The sequence below is a fragment of the Lucilia sericata genome, unplaced genomic scaffold (genome assembly GCF_015586225.1).
Source record: "Lucilia sericata isolate MDLA Ls3-8-SP2 unplaced genomic scaffold, ASM1558622v1 Contig001876F_arrow, whole genome shotgun sequence".
NCBI lineage: Eukaryota > Metazoa > Arthropoda > Insecta > Diptera > Calliphoridae > Lucilia > Lucilia sericata.
The window spans coordinates 39,769-60,806 of NW_023995765.1; the positions used below are offsets into that span (position 1 = coordinate 39,769).

General features: G+C 30.2%; 1 protein-coding gene across 5 annotated transcripts; it reads left to right on the forward strand.

Moving 5' to 3' along the window:
• The first annotated feature begins 555 nt into the window (after nucleotides 1-555).
• LOC119612932 (eukaryotic translation initiation factor 4E-binding protein Mextli) lies at nucleotides 556-20,470 on the forward strand. 5 transcript variants are annotated; one of them, XM_037968824.1, is made up of 11 exons: nucleotides 556-709; nucleotides 5,043-5,735; nucleotides 7,345-7,615; nucleotides 7,818-7,889; nucleotides 8,382-8,442; nucleotides 8,513-8,844; nucleotides 8,911-8,984; nucleotides 9,060-9,327; nucleotides 11,128-11,289; nucleotides 11,367-11,485; nucleotides 20,228-20,470. In XM_037968824.1, exons 2-11 carry the CDS (start codon nucleotides 5,343-5,345, stop codon nucleotides 20,354-20,356), a joined length of 1,881 nt encoding a protein of 626 aa, XP_037824752.1. In that variant the 5' UTR covers nucleotides 556-709; nucleotides 5,043-5,342; the 3' UTR covers nucleotides 20,357-20,470. The 5 variants fall into 5 exon arrangements, with proteins under 5 accessions (XP_037824752.1, XP_037824749.1, XP_037824753.1 ...); XM_037968821.1 differs by having other exon boundaries at nucleotides 8,513-8,984; XM_037968823.1 differs by having other exon boundaries at nucleotides 603-676; nucleotides 8,513-8,984.
• The last annotated feature ends 568 nt before the right edge of the window (nucleotides 20,471-21,038 follow it).

Below are 21,038 nucleotides of genomic sequence, written 5' to 3' on the forward strand. Positions count from 1 at the left end.
AAGTTGGCTGCAGTTGTTAATTTAAAAAACCAGGGATGGGTTTATACATTGATATTTAAATAATTTACTTTTTGTCGAAAAAAGCTAGAATCTACTTTTTTACCGATAAGTCGATTTTGTAAATTAAAATTGTAAATTCAACATTAAAAAATTCAAAATGTTAATAGCACATGGGAACAGCTTTGTATATTACAGCTATAAAGGTAAAACTTGCATTTTTAATAAATTTTGTATTTGAAACTTCCCCCATAGTATAGGTGTAATCGATGGGAAGGAACAATTTATTTATGAAGAAACAGCAGTGGAGATTTTTACGTAAAAATTAATTAAAATTTAACAACCATTTCCTTTATTTCCACTTTCTTAATATTCAATACATTTTAAGAATGCCTTAAAGTATGCTGTGAAATATAACACTGAATACACTTTTACACAACATACTGACATGATACATTTATGCAAAATATTTTCTTTCATATTTTCATTTTGATTTATAAGATAATAATGTACATAGTAATTTTAAACGCTGTTTGAAATAGCGGTTTTTTAATCCTCTGGCATCACTGTTTCCATAAATGACGTTCTGTACGAATGAAAAAGAAGAAGAGGAACAATTAAAATTACTCAACTGTCATCACAAAGTATACTTTGTGTCTGTGTCGATTAGATTTTCTTCGTAAGTGAAAAGTTAATTTTGTTAAATTTTTTGGTAAGTTTTATTGAAAAAAACGCTCAAAACCTCATCTAAATCAAAACAACAGTGAGTAAAATCTATATAATATAAAAATTTCAAGAAATTTCATGAAATTTACGCCTGGAAAAGTGATAGAAATTATAGATTGAATGTGCGTTTGTGAAAATTTTTTTTTGGTTAATAGCTGTGCTGACTGTGGTGCTGCCATAGCGCAGCTGACTGAACTCTGTATTCATCGCAGTCAGTCGTTGTCGTGTATGGATGTTTTGTTGCTATTCTCGACAAAATGATTCAATTTTTGGAAGGGCGGCAAGTGTGGAGGGCGAGGCAAATACAATATTTGTTGCGTTGCTTCACACACACTCCTCTTCCTTCTTCATTGGGTTGGATTTTTTTTTTGTTAATACACACATATGACGAGGCTAAATCGCATAGTGTAATAATTACAAAAATGAATAAATAATAATCTAAAAAAGAAGACGCCCAATTAGAATGTCCCGTTTTTAATTTGAATGAATTTCGTATAAGAAATAGAGAAAATACATATATCGAAATGTGTACACTTACACTGAGAGGAAATTTTAGTGATCTTATTAGTGAATTTCAAATGAGAGAGAACGAAGTTGCATTGATATGATTTTTTTTTTTTTACAAAAATTGCGCTTAAATTGTAATGTTATAGCATTAAAAATATTATTGGGTATGGTCAGGTCAGTTGAAAAGGTTTTGAAATTTGAAAAACATGTTTATTTATCAATGGTGTGATTTTATGTTTTTTAATTAAAAAAGTAATGAATAATGATATTTGCCACAATAAATTGACGTCATCGTTTGTACTGTATTTCCAATGGGAAGAGAAAAAATAGTAGAAATTATGTAGCTCATTTTATATACTATAGTGTGTAGTTTAAAATTTTAAATTATTTTCAAATTAACTCTTAATTAGACCAACGGACAGAGAAAGTAGCTTATTGGAAATTGTGATCTTCAAATAGTTTTTAAATTTAGAATATTTCCTATTAGACCAACTTGAAGTAGCTATTTTATTAGTATAGTTCTAAATAGAGAATAACTCCTGAAAGTATACTTTACAAAAACTCCTTTTAAAACTATGTATAGTAATTGTTACTATTAAACGAATAAAGTATAACTTTTTACCTCTACGTTGAGTAGGACATTATGCGTTTATGTTGATTTTACTTTGGGTTTAGAAGGGTTATGCATCATAAAATGGTACAACTCCACTCGGGGACCATAGGGGCATTGTGATTCCCTTCGTAGAGTGTGAAGCTCCAAAGATAGAGAAACAGAAAGAGAGAATGCTCTAACAGCAGCTTAAATATTGATATAATTTGTCACAACCGACCTTATGATTCCTTAGAGAGTCCACAGGACCTTTTATAGAGAGTACTAAGGATCCTTTTATATTGGCATCAGTGATATACATATACACCAGCAACGGCTACAAGCCAATCGTTCCTAGTTGAAAATTCCCTTAGAGGTGTTTGCTCAAAGTCTAGAGTCGTAATTCCCCAATAAGTTAAGCAGGATCCTTGTTCAATTCCATAAGATTTTGAGTATTTAACATACAATTAACAATTATTATGGTTTTATGAGAACTTTTTATTTGATGGAACTTATTTGAAAACAAATAAGGGGACCGTAGACTTAATATTATCACGCTATTTGATGTCATGTTATCTTCCTAATCAATTTCATTTTCTATTACAGTTGAACAGATCCTGTTTTTTCTCCCACTATATGTATAACACATATTCCAGAATATTTCTATTTTTTTACTTTCCACAAAATGTGACGTTTATTTTTAATGACACGATCAGAAGTTAACTCTATAAAGAGCATAATAGTCTTTATTTTACTAGTTTTCTTATTTTTCATTGTTTTGGGGTTTTTTTTTTATTCTATTGCAAAAGTTTTTATTTTTCGATACTTATTGAGCAAAACAAACAAAAAAAAAAATTTGAAGCAGAAAGAAAAAAGTGCGCAATAATTTCTTCTCTTCAATTTGGCGTTATGCCCGCCCATCTCCGCTCTGCCTCTCGTCAACAATATCATAATTCTACTTATGAATATTTTGTAAACATTTATCTTTTGTTTATTTATGATTCAGTATTAACGAATGTATCATCTCTTATTTAGTTGATCTGGAAAAATTTTGAAATTTTTTCTAATACCGTCTATAACGTGTCTAATTAATACACTTGTAAAAAATAACAAGAAACGAAAGACAAAGTTCTTAATATGTATTAATATAAATAAGATTGTGGGTACTAGTTGTTCCTATACTATTGCCAAGTTCTTTCTTTTTAGTTTTTGTGTCTGAGTCAATGGAAAAATATGATATTTAATGATATAGACGTTGTCATAAGGACGTTAAAGACTCGAGGAGATTGTCATTGTAGGCAAAGCTATCAGAGAAATCGGAAATTGATCTGCATATGTTCGGGAAAACGGATAATACATACATATGTATGTATATATATTTTTTTGTGTAAACATTTTAATTATTAGTCAGTCTATTGTCAAGACTATAGTCAGTCTATAGTGGAGACTATAGTCAGTCTAAAGTCCAGACTATAGTCAGTCTAAAGTCCAGACTATAGTCAGTCTAAAGTCCAGACTATAGTCAGTCTAAAGTCCAGACTATAGTCAGTCTGTAATCCACACTAAAGTTAGTATATAATCCAAACTATAGTTAGTCTATAGTTCAAATATTAGTCAGCCTATAGTCTAGTAGTCTTTCTATAGTCCAGATTATAATCTGTCTATAATCCAGACCATATTAAGTCTATAGTGAAATCTATAGTCAGTCTATAGTCCAAACTATATTCAGTATATAGTCCAGCCTAAAGTCAGTCTATAGTCCAGACTAAAATCAGACTATAGTACAGACTAAGGTCAGCCTATAGTACAGACTATAGTCAGTCTATAGTCCACACTATAATTAGTCTATCGACCATACAGTATAGACTATAGTCTATAGTTCAGACTAGACTGACTAAAGTCAGTTTGTTGAAAAATAATTTTTTCGATTAAAACTAAATTTTTGGAAGAAATTCGTATTTTTAGTAAAAAAACGAAGGATCAGTGTATAGTCAAATCTATAGTCACACTATAGTCTAAACTACAGTCAGCCACTAGTCCAGACTATAGATAGTCTGTAGTACAAACTATAATCAGTATATAATTCCGACAATTATCAGTCCACACTATAGTCAGTCTGTAGTACAAACTATAGTCAATCTATAGTCCACACTATATGCAGTCTGTAGTCCACACCATAGTCAGTCTATTTCCAGCCTATACTATAGTCAGTCTCTATTCCATGCTATAGTCAGTTTACAGTCCAAATTACAGTAAGTCTATAAACCAAACTATAGTCAGGATCTTCCAAGCTGCCGTCAGTCTAAATTACAATCTATAGTTAGTCTACAATTCAGACTATAGACGGTTTTACGTTTGAACTTTAAATCTGCAAATTCCTGACGTTTTAGTAAGAAAAATATCATAGTTTTGAAAGTATATCTTTTTCTTATTCATGTCTATATCTATTGCTAAAATTTAAGCAAAATAATTTATTTAAAATTAAACACTATATAGAAGATACATGTCTATGTCAAATAAATTAGATATGTATGTATGAATAGTTTTTGTTGTTTTTAGTTTAACTCATAAAAAGTTACAAAGATTTTCTAAAATGTGGACATAATGATAAAATGACTCTTATCATTTGGCAATAGTGTAAAATGATAAGAAGATGTTATACGAAGCAAACAAATTTAAACAAAAATTTGTATAGATATTCAAAAGTATTCATTAGTTGGAAAACTGTTCATTAGCTTTTAGCAGATAATAAAGTGTTGCGTTATTTGACCCATAACTTAAATTCAATTTAAAGTAATTTTTCATTTTCTTATCAGAATTTGCTAAAAAAAAAGAACGAAAGAAATATATTAGAATAAGTTTCTTTTATGGCTAAAAACAAAAATATTTTGCTAAAAATAAAACGCAAAAAATTTAAAGACAAAATCATTAATTTTATAGAAACAAAATCAAACATATTACCTAGGAAACTAAATAAAGAAGAGAATCGACAGTGTTAAAAGAAAATAAACGAGAATTAAATGTTTGTCCTAAAAAAGGGGGCTTAAACAATAAAAATAACTATAGACAACAAGTAGGTGGTAATAATAACAAACATACCTTCTTCAATTGAACTAACAAACATAACAAAAACCAACAAAATAATAAAAAAATTGATTTTTTTCTTTTTGCAAATTGTGTCATTAATTTTTTTTTTGTTTTACCTTTTATAATTTACTTGCAGGGGGAGGTGCGAACGATAAACCAAAGAAACAGTTTTGTCTGTATATTTTCTTCGATTTTAAATACTTAAAGCGATCGATACTCATATCAAAACTACGAAAACTGTTTGAGTAAAACACAAAAACCCAAAAAAACATAGAACAAAAAAACAAAGTTTTCTTTCATCAGTTTGACATCACAACAACGAATCATATCATTATTAGTTTTCACAACTTTACTCACTCACGTTTAGTATTTTCTTTGTAATAACAAACCAACAATATAACAAAGCTATAAACAACAACAAGAAATCAAAGACATCATGGCACACATTGGACGATCTGTAAAGAATGTTGAGGCTCCACGACCTCTTAAATCACAGTCACGTTCTTCACTTAAAAATAACTTTATGCTTATTGAAGAACTTATACAATTGATCGAAAATGTTGCAATCTCATTGCAATCTGGTATTAATAATACGGAACCTATGGCCACTTTGGTGCAAAATTTACGCATTCATGGACCACAATTGGAGTCGGTATCGAAGGATACATTAGATCGAGCTTTTGTTGTATTTCGTAATGCTTCGCAGGACGAACGTTTGAATATAATGACTCGTCTCAATTTGCTCGAATTGATTGAGTTACGTGCCAAAGGTTGGGAAGATAGTGGCATTAATTCGTATTATAAAACAAAACAGGCTACGAACGCTGAAGTAAGTCGAATTTTAATGAAAAACAAAATTATGTTTTTTTTCTTTGTTTTTGTTTTGATAAAGGCAGTTTATAGTCCAGACTATAGCAAGTCTATAGCCCAGACTATAGTCAGTCTATAGTCCAGACTATAGTCTGTCTATAGTCCAGACTATAATCTGTCTATAGTCCAGACTATAATCTGTCTGTAGTCCAGACTATAGTCTGTCTATAGTCCAGACTATAGTCTGTCTATAGTCCAGACTATAGTCTGTCTATAGTCCAGACTATAGTCTGTCTATAGTCCAGACTATAGTCTGTCTATAGTCCAGACTATAGTCTGTCTATAGTCCAGACTATAGTCTGTCTATAGTCCAGACTATAGTCTGTCTATAGTCCAGACTATAGTCTGTCTATAGTCCAGACTATTATCTGTATATAGTCCAGACTATTATCTGTCTGTTGTCTGTCTATAGTCCAGACAATAGCCTGCCAATAGTCGAGACTATAGTCTGTCTATACGCCGACATGTAGTCCAGACTATAGACAGCCTATAGTCCAGACAATAGTCAGTCTAAAGTCTAGACTATAGTCAGTCTAAAGTCTAGACTATAGTCAGCCTATAGTCCAGACTATAGTCAGCTTATAGTCCAGACTATAGTCCAGACTATATTCAGTCTATAGTCCAGACTATAGTAAGTCTATAGTCCAGACTATAGTAAGTCTATAGTAAGTCTATAGTCCAGACTATAGTAAGTCTATAGTTCAGACTATAGTAAGTCTATTGTCCAGACTATAGTAAGTCTATAGTCCAGACTATAGTAAGTCTATAGTCCAGACTATATTCAGTCTATAGTCTAGACTATAGTAAGTCTATAGTAAGTCTATAGTCTAGGCTATAGTCAGTCTATAGTCTAGGCTATAGTCAGTCTGTAGTCCAGACTGTAGTAAATCTATAGTCTAGACTAGAGTAAATCTAATGTCCAGACTATAGTCAGTCTGCAGTCAGTCTATAGTCAATACTATAGTCAGTCTATAGTCCAGACTACAGTCAGTCTATAGTCCAGACTATAGTCAGTCTATAGTCCAGCCTATAGTCAGTCTATAGTCCAGCCTATAGTCCAGACTATAGTCAGCCTATAGTCCAGACTATAGTCAGTCTGTAGTCCAGTCTACACTCAATCTATAGTCCAGACTACACTCAATCTATCCAGACTATAGTGAGTCTATAGTCCAGACTATAGTGAGTCTATAGTCCAGACTATAGTCAGCCTATAGTCCAGACTATAGTCAGTCTATTGTCCAGACTATAGTCAGCCTCTAGTCCAGACTATAGTCAGTCTATTGTCCAGACTATAGTCAGTCTATAGTCCAGACTATAGTCAGTCTATAGTCCAGACTATAGTCAGTCTATAGTCCAGACTATAGTCAGTCTATAATCCAGACTATAGTCAGTCTATAGTCCAGACTATACTCAGTCTATAGTCAAGAGTATAGTCAGACTTTTGTCAGTCTATACGCCTACATGTAGTCAGTCTATAGTCCATGATATAGTCAGTCTATAGAACATAATATGTCATTTAGTTTTTAAATTTTCAAATTAATAAACAAGAAAACTTTGTATTTTTACAGTTAAATGATGTCCAAAATCATGTTGATCCTACACAAACAGCATTTTTAAGCACCTCCCCTACATTTGGTGGTATAAATATGGGGGGAAATGCTGCTGCTGCAGCAGCTGCCGCTGCAATTGCTTCCGTTGGCTCGGCTAATCAGCAACATTTGCTCTTGAGTCCCGGTGAAGTTATACGTAATTCTGGTAAATTTCCAAAACCAACAAAAATTCCCGGCAAAACATATTGTAAGGATGAGGTGGTTATACGTAATGCTGATTCAGGAAAAGGTATTTATAATGACAACAATAAAATCTAGTGAACACGTATACAAAAACAATACTAGTATTGGTTTAGAAGTCTTTAAAATCTTTTGAAAAAATACGTTTTTTTTTTTTTGTTAAAACTCTTACCTTTACATTTATTATTGTTATTATTTCTCCCACGATGCTCTCCTTTCTGTAACTTGTCTGTCTTTATAAATTTTGTAAGTAATGGGCATCAAAGGCCGTCGCGTCCATATGATAGAGGAACTCAGTGAAACTATTATATCCTTCCAAAGAGGTAACCACAAACAAAAAAATAACTTTTGATAATCCCTTTTAATAATTTGTTAACTACCATTTTTTGTTGGTGCCATTAATCACTCTAAAAGAAGAATCCTTTTTTTCTCATTTATTTTTTTTTTTAATTTCATTGGTTGGAAATGCAATTTGAATGTTTTTTTCATTTTTATATTGGAACTGAAGCTAAATGTAGTGTAAAATCTTAAGCATAGCATGTATTAACCATAATTTTAATAATAAACATATTTCATAAGTTTAACTGACTAAAGTTAAAACCAAACATTTGTGTTTAAACTCACCCCATCCCAACTGCACTTTTCATTTTAAACTTTGGCCGCAAATTCTCTATAAATAAATCTACATTTAATATTAATTTCATTATGCTTTCATTTATATGTATCTATTAATTATTCATAAACATAAGAGTTAATTTGTGTCATAAAATTAATATTGTAAAATTGATAATAAAAATCTTTTCAACTTTCTCAAGTAAATCCCGGTGCCAAAGAACGTCTGGTACAGATTACTGGTCCAGCCGAGGACAAAATCAAGTAGGTTCTTTTTTAAAAGCTTCAAATTGTGTGTGTGCAATATATTTATTTATGTTTGAAATATTTAAAGTTATGCTAAACATTTGATTGAGGATACCATAAGACGTAATGCCTCACCGGTACGTTTGGATCCGGCAATGGTTAGCAGTCATGCTGGCGGCTCTTGTTCTTCATTAGCTTCCTCCAATTCCGATGAACCCGTACAGCCACGAACTCCCGGTGCTAGTAGTAATCTATCCAATCGTTTGAGTTTCAATTCAGCTCAAAATTTCATGACTGCCGCTGCAGCCTCCCAACAGATGGTGCAACATCAACACCAACAGCAGCAGCATATGGCGAATATGCAGGCAATGAATACATCTACACCTGTAGCTAATGCCGCCGTAGCGGCTGCTGCTGCAGGTAAACCAATACGTCCTCATTCGCAAATGTTATTGCATTCATATTCTACAAATGATGCTTCTTTAGGTGAATACAAATTCACTTGCAATGTTGGCCAACATGTAATTAAGATCACCGGTGATTGTTGTGAACTAGTGAGGGTTAGTAGAAATTGTTAACTTATAATCTAAATAAGGGGTTATAGTTTTGTTTTTGTTTTTATTTCATTTTTATAGATAGCCAAACTGGTATTGGATGATCATTTTAGCAGTGCTGAATTTTTAGCTTCTATAGAGGCTGGTGCCGCTTTTGATGCTAGTCCCATCTCAACACCTACTACTCCTATGACGGGGGCACCACAATTTGCTATGGGCACACCATTACATGCTGCCTCACCTTTGGCTACCGATAGTGGCATTGGTCTTAATTATATTTCTTCGGTTAACAACAACAATAATCAAGATAATGATGATGACGTTTTCTTTCCCGATTCCAATAATTTATGTAAGTTGGTAGATTTTTACTTTTTTTTTATTTTCAGTTTTTTTCCAAACTTTTATTTTTTTATTTATATTTAAATTTGTTTCAGCTTAGAATATGTGTGAGTGATGAATGATGTGTGTCTACTAGATTTAGTGGTAGACTCAAATCATTTATGTATAAAATTTTTAATTTATTTTTCTTACCTTACAAACATTTAAGCAAATCAAATAAGTTGTTTTTTACCAAATTGGCTAATGGTTTATTGAAGAACAGACTTTCTTTAGACTACGTTATAAAAAGAGACTTTCTTTTAATGAATAAATTATACCATATTTATCTCATTCCTTTATTTTCTTGTCAGTTAAATAGATGATGTTTACAAGTGATAATTAAAACAAGGATTATAGCCAGTCTAAGGTGTAGACTATAGTCAGTATTTAGTCTATAGTGTAGTCAGTCTGTAGTCCATACTGAGGTCCATACTTTAGTCACTCTGCAGTCCACACTGTAGGTAATCTATGTAATGATTGTATAGTCCAGGCTATAGTTAGTCTATAGTCCAGACTGAAGTCTGTATGTAGTCCAGACGATAGTCATTCTATAGTACAGACTATAGCCCAGACTATGGTCAGTATATAGTTTAGACTGTAGTTAGTCTATAATCTATAATATAGTCTATCTATAGTCCAGATTATAGTCAGTCTATAGTCAGGTCTAAAGTAAGTTTATAGATCATACTATATTCCAGCCTATTGTCTGTTTATAGTTCCGATTAATGTCAGTCTACAGTCCAGACAATAAATGGTCTATAGTCCAGACTATAATATCTCAATAGGATAGAATATAATCAGTCTATAGTCCAGACTATAGTCAGTCTATAGTCCAGACAATAGTCAGTCTATAGTTCAGACTATAGTAAGTCTATAGTCCAGACTATAGTCAGTCTATAGTCCAGCCTATTGACTGTTTATAGTTCCGACTAAAGTCAGTCTACAGTCCAGACTACAAATGGTCTATAGCCCAGACTATAATATCTCAATAGGACCGACTATAATCAGTCTATAGTCCAGACTATAGTGAGTCTATAGTCCATACAACAGTCAGTCTATAGTCCAAACTAGTCAGTCTATAGTCCAAACTATAGTAAGTCTATAGTTCAGACTATAGTAAGTCTATAGTCCAGACTATAGTCAGTCTATAGTCCAGAATATAGGCAGTCTATAGTCCAGACTATAGTCAATCTATAGTCCAGACTATATTCAGTCTATAGCCCAGACTATAGTCAGTCTATAGTCCAGACTATAGTCAGTCTATAGTCCAGACTATAATCAGTCTATAGTCCAGACTATAGTCAGTCTATAGTCCAGACTATAGTCAGTCTATAGTCCAGACTATAGTCAGTCTATAGTCCAGACTATAGTCAGTCTATAGTCCAGACTATAGTCAGTCTATAGTCCAGACTATAGTCAGTCTATAGTCCAGACTATAGTCAGTCTATAGTCCAGACTATAGTCAGTCTATAGTCCAGACTATAGTCAGTCTATAGTCCAGATTATAGTCAGTCTATAGTTAGTCAAGACTACAGACTATAGACTGTTTTTAGTCGATATTAAAGCCTATAGAAAAGTTTAGAATCAAGACAATAACGTATTAACCAGACTGCTACTATAGTCTAGCTTTAGTCTAAAATAATGTTTTCATTTAATATATAACATACTAATTGCAAATGCTTAAAAAAACTATTTTTTGTGAATTGTTTTCCTTCCCTCTTATTTAGCATTTAATATTAATATTTCTAAATATATTTGTTCAAATTTCTAGCTAAATCAGCATCTCAGAGTAATGGCTTAGCACGTTCACGTAGAAGTCATTTCTCACGTAAAGATTCCACGCCCGAGGCAGCAGCTAACCCGGCAAGTACAGCTATAATGCGTCAAAAAAGTGAACCCGGAAATAATGTTAACAATACAAATACCGATACATGTAAGTAGACAATGTAATAAACATAAATTGTGTACAAAAATAGAATTACTAATAAAAATTATATAACTTTATAACAGCACGCATTGTTCATCAATATGATCATTTATTGTACTATGCTAAAAGTCCTCATTCCTGGGCGCTACCAACCGAATGGCAAAAGATCTGTGACAAATTTCCAGCCATCATACGTAATAAGGTAACAACTTCAACAACAACTACGCATGCTTCTACAGCTAATTGTACAACTACTACTACAACTATTAATAATAGTACAACTGCTCTAACTCCTTTAACAAATTCTCCCTATTCCTCCAACTCCTCCTCCTCTTCCTCCAACAACAACCCAAAAGCTTCTTCATTAACGCTACGTGTTGCTTGCAATAATGCTGCTGCACCATCATTATCAACTTGTAATCAAAATATGACTACAACAAACACTACCACCAACAACAACAACACCACTACCAATATTATTTCTACTACTAACAAAAGTAGCTTTGTCAAATCGTTTAATATCAACTCAACAGCAACAACAACTTTCATTCATAACATACCAACAACAACCACAACAATAACATCTCCATCTACCAATAATGTCACTAACATTTCTCCTCCTTCTTCTATTGCATATAACAATAATTTAAGTATTAGTTTTAATAATCCAAGTAATCATATTAACAATAACAACAATAATAATAATCATCATCAGGTTTATTATAATGATAACCATTTTGCAACTAATACTTCTAAGGCTTTAGAAGCTGCTAACAATTCCCTAACATACAAGCTAAATTCTCATCATGGTCATAGTCTAGCGCTAAATATAAGACGTAAGGGTTTCTTCAATCGTTTAACCTATAGTATAGATGAGGATGGCTATGAGGCTACTGCTATGACGCCTTCACCTAATGTTGAGCTACCTCCTCCATCTACCCCTCATCATCCAACAACAGCACCTGCAACAGCATCTGCTGCTACCACTATCACTAATTCAAACATATTACATACACACATTACAGCTAATAATACAAATAATGCTTCATTAAATGTTACTGCTGGCAGTGGTCGTATACATAGTGCTGGTTTAAATCGTCATATAACTTCGGTACGCACTGGACCAATGACTTCGGTGCCGCTATCAAACATAACCCCAAATACCGATACACGTCAAAAGTTATTAAACAAACAAATTAAAATTATATCCGATATTATGGTTGAAAGTAGCAAATGCGTTGTTACAAATAAATCAAATGAAAATTTAAAATCCTACTATAACGATCCCCTCAGCCAAAGAATCTCCTCTGGTCAGCAGGGAGATGTTGTTGCTGATAATGACGATGAAGATGATGATGATGATGTTGAAATTGTAGCAGTTTCAAGTAATGTCAATGGTGGAAATGCAACTACTGCTTCCAACTCAAATACAACAACATCATCATCATGTGCTCGTCCTAAATTAAATTATGAATTTCGTTCATATTCCACTTGTGACTAGAGAAGAGAAAATTGAAATTTGTATCTACATTTTGTACTTAACTCTATTATAACCCACATACTTAACCGCCCCAAAAGAGAATGTAAAAAAATATTACATTATTTATAAGGCATTGTAATGCTTTTTGTTTAAATGAAACAAAGAAAGATGAAAAAATTTTCCAAGAAAAAAAATTTCTAATTTATAATTATTATTATTAAATATTTAAGTAAACTAATGAATAATAATTGGTTTTTAAACTTTTTATACAACAAAAACAAAATCACCGTTTTTTAAAAGCACTTTAAATTACACTAAAAAAAAAACACACACATTTATACTTGTAGAAATGTACATGTTAAAAAGGAGGACAAGGATGTTAAAAGAAGGATTAATAATCTAAACACGTTTTTATCCTTTTAACTTTAACTTTAATTTTTATACGAAAATTGTCATATTATTCTCATTTAAGGTTATAAATGATGAAGTTAATATTAAATAATAGGCTAGACTATAAACTAGATCATAGAGTAGACTGTAGACTTGACCATAAACTAGACTATAGACTAGACTATAGACTAGACTATAGACTAGACTATAGACTAGACTATAGACTAGACTATAGACTAGATAGACTAGACTATAGACTAGACTATAGACTAGACTATAGACTAGACTATAGACTAGACTATAGACTAGACTATAGACTAGACTATAGACTAGACTATAGACTAGACTATAGACTAGACTATAGACTAGACTATAGACTAGACTATAGACTAGACTATAGACTAGACTATAGACTAGACTATAGACTAGACTATAGACTAGACTATAGACTAGACTATAGACTAGACTATAGACTAGACTATAGACTAGACTATAGACTAGACTATAGACTAGACTATAGACTAGACTATAGACTAGACTATAGACTAGACTATAGACTAGACTATAGACTAGACTATAGACTAGACTATAGACTAGACTATAGACTAGACTAGACTATAGACTAGACTATAGACTAGACTATAGACTAGACTATAGACTAGACTATAGACTAGACTATAGACTAGACTATAGACTAGACTATAGACTAGACTATAGACTAGACTATAGACTAGACTATAGACTAGACTATAGACTAGACTATAGACTAGACTATAGACTAGACTATAGACTAGACTATAGACTAGACTATAGACTAGACTATAGACTAGACTATAGACTAGACTATAGACTAGACTATAGACTAGACTATTGACTAGACTATAGACTAGACTATAGACTAGACTATAGACTAGACTATAGACTAGACTATAGACTAGACTATAGACTAGACTATAGACTAGACTACAGACTAGACTATAGACTAGACTATCGACTAAACTATCGACTAGACTATAGACTAGACTATAGACTAGACTATAGACTAGACTATAGACTAGACTATAGACTAAACTATAGACTAGACTATAGACTAAACTATAGACTAGACTATAGACTAGACTATAGACTATACTATAGACTAGACTGACTAGACTATAGACTAAACTATAGACTAGACTATTGACTAGCCTATAGACTAGACTATAGACTAGACTATAGACTAGACTATAGACTAGACTATAGACTAGACTATAGACTAGACTATAGACTAGACTATAGACTAGACTAGACTAGAGACTAGACTATAGACTAGACTATAGACTATACTATAGCTAGACTAGACTATAGACTAGACTATAGACTAGACTATAGACTAGACTATAGACTAGACTATAGACTAGACTATAGGACTAGACTATAGACTAGACTATAGACTAGACTAGAACTAGACTATGACTAGACTTATAGACTAGACATAGACTAGACTATAGAACTAGACTATAGACTAGACTATAGACTAAGCTATAGACTAGACTAAATAGACTAGACTTATAGACTAGACTATAGACTAGACTATAGACTAGAACTATAGACTAGACTATAGACTAGACATAGACTAGACTAGACTAGACTAGACTATAGACTAGACTATAGACGAGACTATAGACTAGACTATAGGACTAGACTAGACTATAGACTATTAGACTAGACTATAGACTAGACTATAGACTAGACCTAATAGACTATTCTAGACTACTATAGACTAGACTATAGACTAGACTATATGACTAGACTATAGAACTAAGACTATAGACCTAGACTATAGGATAGACTATAGACTAGACTATAGACTAGACTTAGACCTAGACTATAGACTAGACTATAGACTAGACTATAGACTAGACTATAGACTAGACTATAGACTAGACTATAGACTAGACTATAGACTAGACTATAGACTAGACTATAGACTAGACTATAGACTAGACTATAGACTAGACTATAGACTAGACTATAGACTAGACTATAGACTAGACTATAGACTAGACTAGACTAGACTATAGACTAGACTATAGACTAGACTATAGACTAGACTATAGACTAGACTATAGACTAGACTATAGACTAGACTATAGACTAGACTAGAGACTAGACTATAGACTAGACTATAGACTAGACTATAGACTAGACTATAGACTAGACTATAGACTAGACTATAGACTAGACTAGACTATAGACTAGACTATAGACTAGACTATAGACTAGACTATAGACTAGACTATAGACTAGACTATAGACTAGACTATAGACTAGACTATAGACTAGACTATAGACTAGACTATAGACTAGACTATAGACTAGACTAGACTATAGACTAGACTATAGACTAGACTATAGACTAGACTATAGACTAGACTATAGACTAGACTATAGACTAGACTATAGACTAGACTATAGACTAGACTATAGACTAGACTATAGACTAGACTATAGACTAGACTATAGACTAGACTATAGACTAGACTATAGACTAGACTATAGACTAGACTATAGACTAGACTATAGACTAGACTATAGACTAGACTATAGACTAGACTATAGACTAGACTATAGACTAGACTATAGACTAGACTATAGACTAGACTATAGACTAGACTATAGACTAGACTATAGACTAGACTATAGACTAGACTAGACTATAGACTAGACTATAGACTAGACTATAGACTAGACTAGACTAGACTATAGACTAGACTATAGACTAGACTATAGACTAGACTATAGACTAGACTATAGACTAGACTATAGACTAGACTATAGACTAGACTATAGACTAGACTATAGACTAGACTATCGACTAAACTATCGACTAGACTATAGACTAGACTATAGACTAGACTATAGACTAGACTATAGACTAGACTATAGACTAAACTATAGACTAGACTATAGACTAAACTATAGACTAGACTATAGACTAGACTATAGACTATACTATAGACTAGACTGTAGACTAGACTATAGAAACTATAGACTAGACTATTGACTAGCCTATAGACTAGACTATAGACTAGACTATAGACTAGACTATAGACTAGACTATAGACTAGACTATAGACTAGACTATAGACTAGACTATAGACTAGACTATAGACTAGACTATAGACTAGACTATAGACTAGACTATAGACTAGACTAGACTATAGACTAGACTAGACTATAGACTAGACTAGACTATAGACTAGACTAGACTAGACTATAGACTAGACTATAGACTAGACTATAGACTAGACTATAGACTAGACTATAGACTAGACTATAGACTAGACTATAGACTAGACTATAGACTAGACTATAGACTAGACTATAGACTAGACTATAGACTAGACTATAGACTAGACTATAGACTAGACTATAGACTAGACTATAGACTAGACTATAGACTAGACTATAGACTAGACTATAGACTAGACTATAAACTAGACTATAGACTAGACTATAGACTAGACTATAGACTATAGACTAGACTATAGACTATAGACTAGACTATATTCTAGACTATATTCTAGACTATATTCTAGACTATAGACTAGACTATATTCTAGACTATAGACTAGACTATAGACTAGACTATAGACTAGACTATAGACTAGACTATAGACTAGACTATAGACTAGACTATAGACTAGACTATAGACTAGACTATAGACTAGACTATAGACTAGACTATAGACTAGACTATAGACTAGACTATAGACTAGACTATAGACTAGACTATAGACTAGACTATAGACTAGACTATAGACTAGACTATAGACTAGACTATAGACTAGACTATAGACTAGACTATAGACTAGACTATAGACTAGACTATAGACTAGACTATAGACTAGACTATAGACTAGACTATAGACTAGACTATAGACTAGACTATAGACTAGACTATAGATTAGACTAGAATAGACTAGACTATAGACTAGAATAGACTATAGACTAGACAATAGACTAGACTAAATACTAGACTAAATATTAGACTAAATACTAGACTAAAAACTAGACTACAAATTAGACTAGACTACACTAGTCTGTACGGCGAGGATGATCAACATGACTTTAATCGTCAACTCAACAATCGATTCTAGGAAAGACTCCCTAGTAATCTTTTTCATTTAACTCCTTGTTCTCTTCAAAAAGAAAAAAAAACATGTTACAACTATTTCTCTGTTAAAATATTTTACACTTTCTTTATAATTAACACTCAAAAGAACAAAAAAGAAAAAACAAAGAATCTCAAGTTAAATAATTTATAATTAAAAATTAAATTTTATTTGTTTTTTAAAAACAAATTTATTAACTGTGAACAACACTTATTTAAACAAAATTTCAAATTTTATTTGTTTTACGAAAACAAAATTTATTTAAAAGAAAATTGTTTTTTTTTTTTAATTATTATTTATTTACAAAAACTCTCCATATAATCTGTGTTTTGGCTGTGAAACAGATTAAATTTAATTTAAAAAAGAAAATATGTATAAAATATAAAAAAACACAACAAGTAACTTAACTTAAAAATAAACCAAATTAATATTTAAATAAAAAAAAGTATTTCGAAAATACTTTAAAATATTAAAAAAAAGTTTAAACATAAATTACGCATTCCTTAAACATAACCAAAGAAATAAAACAAAAAAATTTTAATGTATAATTAAAATAATGATTAATTGTACTTAATAATTTATATTAACAAAACCTATAAACTACCTAACAAACAAACTTACTACAACAAACAAAGAAACCTTTTTATGTATTTCATTAATTTAATGTATGTATATGTATTATTATTATATTATTTTGTGATCCAGTCAACAAAAACGTTAATCTCATGATTTTAAAATAAATATATTTCTACCTGTATAAAAGGTATTTACAAAATACTTTTAAAAACACTTGGTAATAAAACAAAAGAATAATAAAATCTTATATAATAGAAAACTTTTAAATTCTTTAGGGATATACTATAGCAAATTCTAATTTAAACAATTTGATCTATAATAAAAAAAATTATTAAACAATTTGCCATAGTATGTAACTATATATTAAGTTCACTGGTTCGTTTGTTTTATTATTTAATAATTTAGGTTGTTATTTCTCTTTATGGTCTATATATTTAATATGTATTTTATCCACATCATATATGGTTAAGGTTTTGATCGTATTTGGTAATAACTATAAACGCGCAAAAACTTCTAATTAAGTCGAGTGTTTCCCTCTCCTAACTTCATTCATTTACATTTATTTTATTATTAATCATCATCATTGCTTTATAACATTTTGTTTTTATTTTATTATTACTCATCATACGTTTTTGTTTTCCTTATTTCGTTAATATAATTGTGAATGTAAATTGTTTGTGTCTCCAATATTAATAATAATAATATTAATAAAATTCGTAACTAATCACCTGCACTTTGATTAAACGGGAAGAGAATTTAAATACTCACATCATATATGCTTTATAAAAATATATATTAAAACAATTGCTAGACTTAAAATAATGTTACAAATATATTTTGGTAAAAGGTAAGCTTAAGTTGTATTAATATTAATGGAATGTATTATAAAGTAGATTTGGTTTAAGGTTTTTTTTAAATTGTTTGTTGCAGTTATTTAGTAAAACTTCAAATTTCTAGTGAAATTTGGAATTTCTAGTGAAATTTGGAATTTCTAGTAAAATTTGGAATTTCCTCTCTGGACTTCTACCCTAATTTCGGATTGCTATTGAAATTTTGAATTTCTAGTGAAATTTTGTATTTTTAGTGAAATTTTGAACTTCTAGTGAAATTTTGAACTTCTAGTGAAATCTTAAACTTCTAGTAAAATTTTGAATTTTTAGTGAAATTTTGTATTTCTAGTGAAATTTTGAACTTCTAGTGAAATTTTGAATTTCTAGTAAAATTTTAAATTTCTAGTGAAATTTTGAATTTCTAGTGAAATTTTGTATTTCTAGTGAAATTTTGAATTTCTAGTGAAATTTTGTATTTTAGTGAAATTTTGTATTTCTAGTAAAATTTAGAACTTCTAATGAAATCTTGAACTTCTAGTGAAATTTTAAATTTCTAGTGAAATTTTGAATTTCTAGTGAAATTTTGTATATCTAGTGAAATTTTGAATTTCTAGTGAAATTTTGAATTTCTAGTAAAATTTTTAATTTCTAGTGAAATCATGAATTTCTAGTGAAATCTCGAATTGCTAGTGAAATTTCGAATTTCTAGTTAAATTTTTAATTTCTAAAGAAATTTTGAATTTCTAGTCTTGAACATCTAGTAAAATTTCGAATTGCTAGTGAAATTTTGACTTTCTAGTGAAATTTTGAACTTCTAGTGAAGTTTTGAACTTCTAGTGAAATTATGAATTTCCCGTGAAATTTCGAATTTCTAGCGAAATTTTGAATTTCTAGTGAAATTTTGAACTTCTAGTGAAATTTTCAATTTCTAGTGAAATTTTGAATTTCTAGTGAAATTTTGTATTTCTAGTGAAATTTTGAATTTCTAGTGAAATTTTGAATTTTTAGTGAAATTTTGAATTTCTAGTAAAATTTTTAATTTCTAGTGAAATCTTGAATTTCTAGTGAAATCTCGAATTGCTAGTGAAATTTCGAATTTCTAGTAAAATTTTTAATTTCTAAAGAAATTTTGAATTTCTATTCTTGAACATCTAGTAAAATTTCGAATTGCTAGTGAAATTTTGACTTTCTAGTGAAATTTTGAACTTCTAGTGAAACCTTGAACTTCTAGTGAAATTATGAATTTCTCGTGAAATTTCGAATTTCTAGCGAAATTTTGAATTTCTAGTGAAATTTTGAATTTCTAGTGAAATTTGGAATTTCTATAAAGTCTAAAATTGTTGATGAAATTTTTAATTTCTAGTGAAAATTTAAATTTAAGTGAATCCAATTTAAAAAAATTACTACATTTACTTTTAAATACATTCCTTTCGCTCCAAAAAAGCAAACTTCCTGTCTCCTTGACATAAAAAATATTTAACATTTATTTATCTCTTTATATATTCCTACAGGATCTACAAGATGAAAGCAATCGTTTTGATGGAGAAAAATATTTGGAATTGGTTAAATCCTCTAGTAAACGTAATATAACAGCTGCTGATGACAACACCACTGAGGGAGATAATCAAGATAACGAATAAAAAAAAAAAAATTATTTTTAAATATTTTTCTTAACGAAAATTTTAACATTTAAAAACAACAAAAAAAAAAAACCAAATGCTTTTCAGCATTAAAGAAAAATTTACCTTTTTTTTTAATAAGAAAAGCAAATAATTAAGAAAAAAATACTTTTTTTTATTTTTTGTTTATTACAACTTTTAGATTTAGCAGAAAAACACTTTAAATTTAAAAGTTAAAAAAAAACGAAACCAATTGCAATTTAGGTTAAGTAAAAAAAAAAGAAAACCATTTTAAACAAATATATATACAAATACGTATTATATTAAAAAAAATAGTAACTTTTTTAGTATATATATTTAGAAAAAAAAAAAAAAAAAAAACAAAAAGAATCTACGAACTCAATAATAACCTTAACGATAATTGTTTTGTAATAAAATTACTAAACTTGTTTTATAATACTTTATATATAATTATTAAATTAAATGTCAAACAAAACAGGTCTATAAATTTATAAATTGATATTATTTTGTTTGTTCTGTTCTAAAACAAAAAGACCAATTTTTCTTAAATAATTTTTATTTAAATTTTTTATTATTTATTTATATTGTTTATAATTTTATTTTTTTATTTTTTATAATTCATGTAACAAATTAGTAAATCATTTTTTTATTAATATTTATTTTTGCATTTTTTGTAATTTAA